The sequence below is a fragment of the Mandrillus leucophaeus genome, unplaced genomic scaffold (assembly GCF_000951045.1).
Source record: "Mandrillus leucophaeus isolate KB7577 unplaced genomic scaffold, Mleu.le_1.0 Scaffold392, whole genome shotgun sequence".
Taxonomy (NCBI): Eukaryota; Metazoa; Chordata; class Mammalia; order Primates; family Cercopithecidae; genus Mandrillus; species Mandrillus leucophaeus.
This window is the reverse complement of record NW_012104165.1, coordinates 1,005,024-1,014,128: the sequence shown is the minus strand read 5'-3', so window position 1 is coordinate 1,014,128 and position 9,105 is coordinate 1,005,024. Positions and strand designations below refer to the sequence as shown.

The 9,105-nt window shown below is 36.4% G+C and overlaps 1 protein-coding gene across 1 annotated transcript; it reads left to right on the top strand.

Annotated features, from left to right (window-relative positions):
• Nucleotides 1-255: 255 nt before the first annotated feature.
• Nucleotides 256-1,197, top strand: LOC105547580 (olfactory receptor 2B2). Its single transcript, XM_011991236.1, has one exon. It carries the CDS (start codon nucleotides 256-258, stop codon nucleotides 1,195-1,197), a length of 942 nt encoding a protein of 313 aa, XP_011846626.1.
• Nucleotides 1,198-9,105: the final 7,908 nt, after the last annotated feature.

Genomic DNA, 9,105 nt, shown 5'->3' with positions numbered 1-9,105 from the left:
AAATAAATAAAAAATAAAAAAATGGATTCTTGAAATTCACTTTGCTGATACGCTGTTACAAATATATAAACACTTTTTAAATACTTGGATGGATAAATATTTATATTTTTATCAATACTTTTTCACATTAATTGGATCAGTCTGTAATTTTATGTAAATTGCTAGCAAAATGATTATAGCCGACAAAATCAGTAAGTGTATTGTTAACTTCCTGACTTCTTGTATTTCAGAGAATGAAGAGTTGAGCCATTCAACATGAATTGGGTAAATAAGAGTGTCCCACAGGAGTTCATTCTGTTAGGTTTCACAGATCAACCATGGCTAGAGATTCCACTCTTTGTGATGTTTCTGTTTTCCTATATCTTGACAATCTTTGGCAATCTGACAATAATTCTTGTGTTACATTTGGATTTCAAACTCCACACCCCTATGTACTTTTTTCTTAGCAATCTCTCACTCCTGGACCTTTGCTATACCACAAGTACAGTTCCACAAATGCTGGTAAACATATGCAACACCAGGAAAGTAATCAGTTACGGTGGCTGTGTGGCCCAGCTTTTCATTTTCCTGGCCTTGGGTTCCACTGAATGTCTTCTCCTGGCCATCATGTCCTTTGATAGGTTTGTAGCTATTTGTCGGCCTCTACATTACTCAATTGTCATGCACCAGAGGCTCTGCCTCCAGTTGGCAGCTGCATCCTGGATTAGTGGCTTTAGCAATTCAGTATTACAGTCCACCTGGACACTTAAGATGCCACTGTGTGGTCACAAAGAAGTGGATCACTTCTTCTGTGAAGTCCCTGCTCTGCTCAAGTTGTCCTGTGTTGAGACAACAGCAAATGAGGCTGAACTATTCTTCATCAGTGTGCTGTTCCTTCTAATACCCGTGACACTTGTCCTTATATCGTATGCTTTTATTGTCCAAGCAGTGTTGAGAATCCAGTCTGCTGAAGGTCGACGAAAGGCATTTGGGACATGTGGCTCCCATCTAATTGTGGTGTCACTTTTTTATGGTACAGCTATCTCCATGTATCTGCAACCACCTTCACCCCGCTCCAAGGACCGGGGAAAGATGGTTTCTCTCTTCTATGGAATCATTGCACCCATGCTGAATCCCCTTATATATACACTTAGGAACAAAGAGGTAAAGGAAGCCTTTAAAAGGCTGGTTGCAAGAGTCTTCTTAATCAAGAAATAAGAAATATACAAATGATAAGTTTTGCTAAAGACACAATGCTTACTTAGCTTACTAATTTCTCTGCAAGTTGCCCTATTTTTGTCATTACTATCGAGAACTATTGTAATCTCTCTCAAAGAAAATTTCCTTGACAAAAAGCTATATTTATTTCTGTTGCCTAAACATTTTCATTGAACAAGCCCCCAGAACTGGCCTTCCAATGCACCAAAAACTAATCAAAACATTTTCAAGGTTTGTCAAACTTTACATCAATGTTTGTACAATTCAATATAAACTAGACTTTCCTGATCCAGAAATCATTTCTTCAGTAATACACACATACACACACACTTAGAAACAAAGATGTAAAGGGAGCTTTTGAGAGGTTGCTTGCAAGGGTGTTAATAAATAAATAAGGAATTCCCAAATTATAGGCCTTTTAAAGACATCAATTTTACACAGCTTATAATTTAATTCTCTCCAAATTGCTTTATCATTACTATTCTTAGAAAAACTATTATGGTGGTCTTCAAATAAAATGTCGACAGAGAACTATATCTGTTTTCCACTGCCTAAATATATTCATTGCACAAATCTTGAGAACTGATCTTTTATGAATTCTCAAAATAGCATAGCCTTAAAATCTTTAAGGTCTCAAACATCTTAGCACTAGTCTGTATACATCAGGAAGAGTCTTAGACTTCTCCGAAACCAAAATAAAAGCTTAGAAATTCTTTCCCCAGAAACAAAACATTTGATACACATACAGATGCCCTCATCCTTACACACATACACACACAAACTCCACGGCACAAATTATTTTTCAGACAATTGTAGATCTAACAGAAGTATCCAAAACCTTGTCTTAATTATCGATATAAGGTTAACAGCCCTAGCCTAAATTTTAACACTATTCGCACATCAACACAATACTAAAATCCACAATGATTCTCCAACCCCCAGTTTTACTTAGATCTTCTGTTGTTTCTGTACTTCGCACTTCCTGTTGAAGTGTCTTATTCCATCTACCAAATAAAGTTGTAGCTACATTTTAGACTGAAATCAAATGCCTGCTTTTAACCTTTTAAAATTATTCTTCCATTGTATATATTATCTCTCTCCTTTTAACCTCGAAAGCACTTAAAGGGGCCAGGCATGGTGGCTCACGCCTGTAATCCTAGCATTTTGGGAGGCTGAGGCGGGTGAATTGCCTGAGGTCAGGAGTTCAAGACCAGCCTGGGCAACAATGGTGAAACCCTGTCTCTACTGAAATACAAAAATTAGCTGGGCGTGGCGGTGTGGGCCTGTAGTCCCAGCTACTAGGGAGGCTGAGGCAGGAGACTCGCTTCAACCCAGGAGGTGGAGGTTGCAGTAGAGATCACACCACTGCACTCTAGCCTAGGCAACAGAGTGAGACTCCATCTCAAAAAAAAAAAAAAAAAAAAAAAAAAAAAAAAAAAAAGGAAATGAAAGCAAGCACTTATAGGTTAAGTCATTAAAAAGCACATTATATAATCATGTCCACAGCTTGTTTAATGCACATTTCTTGTACAAAAAGAAATGCTTATTAATTTCATGTTAGTTCCCTTGAGGTAGCATAGATCATAATTTCAACTTCTTCCATATGGACTTCAGAGCCCGTAAAAATGCTAGAGAAAATAAACACTATAAGTTGGTTATTTGGTTGATTTTGTGAGTTACACTATAATTATATTAACTGCTTCATTAGTATTCTTTTTCCAATTTTTTCTTTTATCAAATATGTCATAAAAGTATAACATGCAGTAACAAAGAAATACAATTAGAATGTTTTACTTCAAAACCTTACAGTAACAACATAAATTTCAGCATAATTCTAACCCAACATGGTGGATCTTAAAACTTTAACTTGCATCAGAATCATCTGTAGGGCTTTTAAAGTTCAGATTGGTGGGGGTCACCTACCCCTAGACCTTCTAATGCAGTAAGTCTGGGGTGAGGCCTGATAATTTGCATTTCTACAAATTTCCAGGTAATACTTATGTTGCCTGTTAGGAGACCACACTTTAGGAACAGCTGTGCTAACAGTTAAAATAAATAAAGGTATGCTGCTTGCTGAGTTTCTATCCTTTATTTTTAGAAATGAGTTATAATTTAAAGGAAAATAGGAGAAAACACTAATAGAGTATATTGAAATACGAGGGGACATTCCTTAATAAAAATGTATTCATATCTTAAAGTCCAACTAAATGATATACCAGATTTCCAGAGACAAATTTTGATGTCAGCTCAAAGGCAATGTCAGGGTCCTTTAAAGAATTATGAGAAAATAGTAGAGAAACCAGAGTGATGGAGATTGAAGTATTTTATATGTTTTTAAATGAGCCATTAATTGATCTAATAAATTGCATATTGGTAAGTTCTAAAGCCATATGACAAAATTTTATATATATTTTGCCATCAGTTACCTTGTGACTATATACATATATATTCTGGCTTCATTTAGAATAACAATTACTAAACTATGTTATAGAGATACGTATAATAATTTTTTTTTTGTTTTTGTTTTTCAGACGGAGTCTTACTCTGTCACCCAGGCTGGAGTATGGTAGCACAATTTTAGTTCACTGCAACCTCTGCCTCCTGGGTTCAAGCAATTCTCCTGCCTCAGCCTATGGAGAGTAGCTGGAATTACAGGCAAGTGCCACCACGCCTGGCTAATTTTTGTATTTTTTGTAGAAACAGGGTTTCATCATGTTGGCCAGGCTGGTCTCAAACTCCTGACCTCAGGTGATTCAATTGCCTTGGCCTCCCAAAGTGCTGGGATTACAGGCGTGAGCCACTGCACCCAGCCTATAATTCTTGATTTCTTTTTTTTTTTCTAATTCAACTTTTAGTTTAGATTCAGGGGGTACATTTGCAGGTTTGTTACCTGGGCATATTTTGTGATACTGAGGTTTTTGGGTATGATTGATCTTGTCACCCAGGTACTCAGCACAGTATCAATAGTTAGATTTTCAACCCTTGTCCCCCTCCCCACCTACCCACTCTAGTAGTCCCTAGTGTCTACTGTTGCTATCTTTATGTCCATGAGTACCCAATGGTTAGCTCCCACTTATAAGTGAGAACATATAGTATTTGGTTTTCTATTCCTGTGTTAATTCACTTAGGTTAATGGCCTGTAGCTGCATGTTGCTGCAAATGACATGATTTTTTTCTTTTTTATGACTCATGGTATTCCGTGGTATATACGTACCACATTTTCTTTATCTAATTCACTGTTGGTGGGTGCCTAGGCTCATTCCATGTCTCTGCAATTGTGAATAGTACTGTGATGAACATATGAGTTCATGTGTTTTTTTGGTAGGATTTGTTTTCTTTTGGATATATACCCAGTAATGGAATTGCTGAGTGGAATCGTAGTTTTAAGTTGTTTGAGAAATCCCTGAACTGCTTTCCACAATGGGTGAATTAATTTACTTTCCCACCAACAGTGTATAAGTATTCACTTTTCTCCATAGCCTTGCCAGCATCTGTTGTTTCTTGACTTTTTAATAATAGCCATTCCAACTGGTATGAGATAATATCTCACTGTGGTTTTGATTTGCATTTCTCTGGTGATTAGTGATGATTAACATTTTTTCATATGTTCATTGGCTGCTTGTATGTCTTCTTTCAAGAAGTGTCTGTTTATTTCTTTTGTCCATTTTTAATGGGTGTTATTTGCTTTTTGCTTGTTCAATTGTTTAAGTTCCTTAGAGATTCTGGACATTATGCCTTTGTTGGATGCGTAGTTTGCAAATATTTTCTCCAATTCTGTAGGTTGTCTGTTTACTCTGTTGACAGTTTCTTTTCTATGCAGAAGCTCTTTAGTTTAATTAGGTCCCAGTTGTTAATTTTTGTATTTGTTGCAATTGCTTTTGAGGACTTCGTCATAAATTATTTCCCAAGCCCCATGTTCAGAATGGTGTTTCCCAGGTTTTCTTCTTCGATTCTTGTAGTTTGAGTCTTACATTTAAAACTTGAATCTATCTTTAGTTAATCTTTGTGTATGGTGACAGATAAGGGCCCAGTTTCATTCTTCTGCATATGGCTAGCCAGCTATTCCAGCACGATTTATTAAATAGGAAGTCCTTTCTCCATTGCTTATTTTTGTCAATGATCAGATGGCTATATGTTTGTGACTTTGTTTCTGAGTTCTCTATTCTGTTCCATTGGTCTATGTGTCTCTTTTTGTACCAGTGCCATGTTGTTTTGGTTACTGTAGCCCTTATAGGATAGTTTGAAGTCGGGTAATGTGATGACTCTGGCTTTGTTCTTTTTTTCTTAGGATTGCTTCGGCCAGTGGGACTCTTTTTTGGTTCCATATGCATTTTAGAATAGCTTTTCTACTTCTGTGAAAAATGACGTTCATAGTTTGATAGGAATAGCATTGAATCTATAGATTACTTTGGCTGATATGGCCATTTTAACAATATTGATTCTTCCAATCCATGAGCATTGAATGTTTTACCATTTGTTTGTGTCATCTATTATTTCTTCAGCAGTGTTTTGTAGTTATCCTAATAGAGATCTTTTTGTTTGTTTGTTTGTTTGTTTGAGACACAGTCTCACTCTGTCACCCAGGCTGGAGTGCAGCGGTGCGATCCCGGCTCACTGCAAGCTCGGCCTCCCAGGTTCATGCCATTCTCCTGCCTCAGCCTCCCGAGTAGCTGCAACTACAGGCGCCTGCCACCATGCCCGGCTAATTTTTTTGTATTTTTAGTAGAGGCAGGGTTTCACCGTGTTAATCAGAATGGTCTCAATCTCCTGACCTCGTGATCCGCCCCCCTCGGCCTGCCAAAGTGCTGGAATTACAGGCGTGAGCCACTGCGCCCGGCCTAATAGAGATCGTTACCTCCTTCATTAGATGTCTTCCTAGGTAATTTTGTGTGTGTGTAGCTATTGTACATGGGATTGCCCTCTTGATTTGGCTTCAGATTAAACATTATTTGTGTATAGAAATGCTACTAATTTTTGAATGTTAATTTTGTATCCTGAAACTTTACTGAAGTAGTTTATCAGTTCCAGGAGCCTTTTGGCAAAGTCTTCAGGGTTTTCTAGGGATAGAATCATATTCTCAGTGAACAGAGATAGTTGCACTTCTTTTTCTATTTGGATGTGTTTTACTTCTTTCTCTCACCTGATTGCTCTGGCTAGGACTTCCATAAATCTTGATTTCTGAATAGAATTTGCAAACAATTCTTATCTACTTCTGTACAACATGGAGCAATAATGACCAAAATGTTAAAGCGGTTCCATTTGTCCCTATCTTTTTGTAAAATCTCACTCAAAAGGTGATTAATAAAACACTATCACCCTGAAAATATCATTATAAGACTTAAGTGTTTTGTCCTACTAGAATATGCACTTATAAATAACTTGCATGAATTTAAAGAGAACAGACTTCATAAGTTAAAAATGACATTAAACTTTGGGAAATTAATAATTCTAGAGAAATCAGAAGTAAAATTAAAAAATAAAAGCAATAAATAAAAGGATGAAATTTAACATAAATCAAGATGGACACATTTACTTCATTCGTATACTACAGAATAGTATTAGTAGAAATATGACTGGCAGTGAATCCCATAGAAGCCCAGCTAAGACATATGGATAATAAAACATATAGATTATTGGCTTTAGTTTGAGGATTTTTATCTTAAGAGATACATTATAAAACTAAAATGCCTACACAAAATAATGACTAGAGAATTGAAAAATCAGAACATCATGCCTCTTGAAGAATTATTGAAGGCATTTATTTTTTCAATGTTGAGTAGAAAATGCTTTGTCAAAGTATGAAGCAGAGCTTTCTTCAGGTATTTAAAGGGAAATCATGTGCATAGCTTAGTTTGTCTCATAAAGGTTAGAAATCCTACTGATGCATAAAAATTAAAAAGTAGATCTGAGCATGATATAAGGACATACACACACACACACAAATAGATGTTATACCATGAGGAAATAGCCGACCATTTCTGGCAATTTGGGAAAATAGAATTCTATATAAAATAGAGATTGAATTAAACAATCTACCTAATGCCTTTCCTCTTTAAATTCTGTTTTAGGAATTTTCTTTTGTGAAATAACATTTGTGATAACAATTTCTGTTAATGACCAAAGAAACAAAAACAGGCAGAGAAAATGATAGATATAACTAAACCTTTGGAATAATGTCATGTAAAAGAAATTGAGCTGATTCCAAGGAAAGAACTGGATGGAAGCTATTCTGATTTAGCATATAGAAGTCAATGCTAGAAAACATGAAATGGCTTGAATGGGTAAATATCTGTGGAGATACGATTTTCAAATATGAGAAGTAGTCCAAGGGAAGTTGGACTATGTGACTTATAAGATCCCTTTCAATCCAAAAAGTGTATGGCTCTGCCAATTACAATATAGGAGAAATTTGGTTAGATTTTTTATAAACTTCCTGAAGATAAAAGATGGGGTTTAATGGAATATTTAAACAAAGGATACAGTGAAGTAATCAGCTGTATCAGTTTCCCAGGGCTATCATAACCAATTGTCATGTACTTGATGGCTTAAAACCATAGAAAGTTATTATCTCACAGTTCTGGAAGCCAGAAGTCCGAAATCAAGGTACTAGCAAGGCCATGTTCTCTCTGGAGGGTGCTGGGCAGAGGAGGTGTGGTGGTGGTGGTGAACTTGTTTCCGCTTTTTTTGTTTTTTAGTGACTATTGGCATGCCCTGCTCATCCTTGTCTTGTGGCTACATCACTCTCAGCTGTGGCTTCATTTTCATATCTCTTTCTTTTCTGTGTGAGCCTCAGTCAAATCCCTCTTTGCCTGTCTCTTACAGGAATTCATGATGGCATTTAGAATTCACTCAGATAATCTAGAATAAATGCCTCCTCCCAAGATTCTTTATCACATCTTTCTGCATATAAGGTAACATTTGCAGATTCCAGTGATTATCACCTAGACATATGTTTTGGGAAGGGCCATCATTCATGGTACTGCATCATCTGTATCATTTAGGGCTATATAGTCCATCATCTTCCAAAGAAAAGAGCATAAAATTTACTTCTGAAGGGTCAGATTTTTAAATTTTAGATTCTTAAGGAAATGAGCAAGAATCCAACTGTATTCCTACTCGTAGTATCATTACTATCTTATGAGAATTTGTAAACTGTATACATTTTCCTGTTTAAAACAACAAACACATAGGTTATATCATTTTTCAGTACATACACTGAATTGACCACAGGGCAAAAATTGGTGAAAAAATAAAATCCTTTGTGCAGATATAAGAAATCAATATAGTTTTTAAAAGGTGCATGAGTATTAGCACCATATGGATAGTGGAATTATTAGGAAGATAATACAGTCTGTCTCTCTGTGTATAATTTAAATATAGACACAAAATACATTGTCATATTTGTCATATTTTACTTTTCTAAGTTATTTACATTAAGAATAACAATAATAGTCCCATAAATATGTCACAGGTTTTTTTTTTAAACACCATTTCCAGTACCAAAATGTGTCCCACATATGCTCCAATAAAAAGACACAGATCATCAGACTGATAAAAAAGCAAGGCTCACTATATGCTGTCTATACGAAAGGTACTTTAAATATAAGGACACTAGCCGGGCATGGTGTCTCACACCTGTAATCCCAGCACTTTGGGACCCCAAGGTGACCACTTGAGGTCAGGAGTTTGAGGCCAGCCTGGCCAACATGGGGAAACTCCGTCTCTACTAAAAATATGAAAATTAGCAGGACACAGTAGCAGCACATCTGTAATCCCAGCTACTTGGGAGGCTAAGGCACTAGAATCACTTGAACCCGGGAGGTGGAGGTTGCAGTGAGCCATGAAATGTGCCACTGCACTCCAGCCTGGGTGACAGAGGGAGACTGTTCCAAAAAATATATAAAATAA

Coding starts and splice junctions, on each gene's coding strand:
- LOC105547580 (XM_011991236.1), top strand. CDS start 256: ATGAATTGGGTAAATAAGAGTGTCCCACAGGAGTTCATTCTGTTAGGT.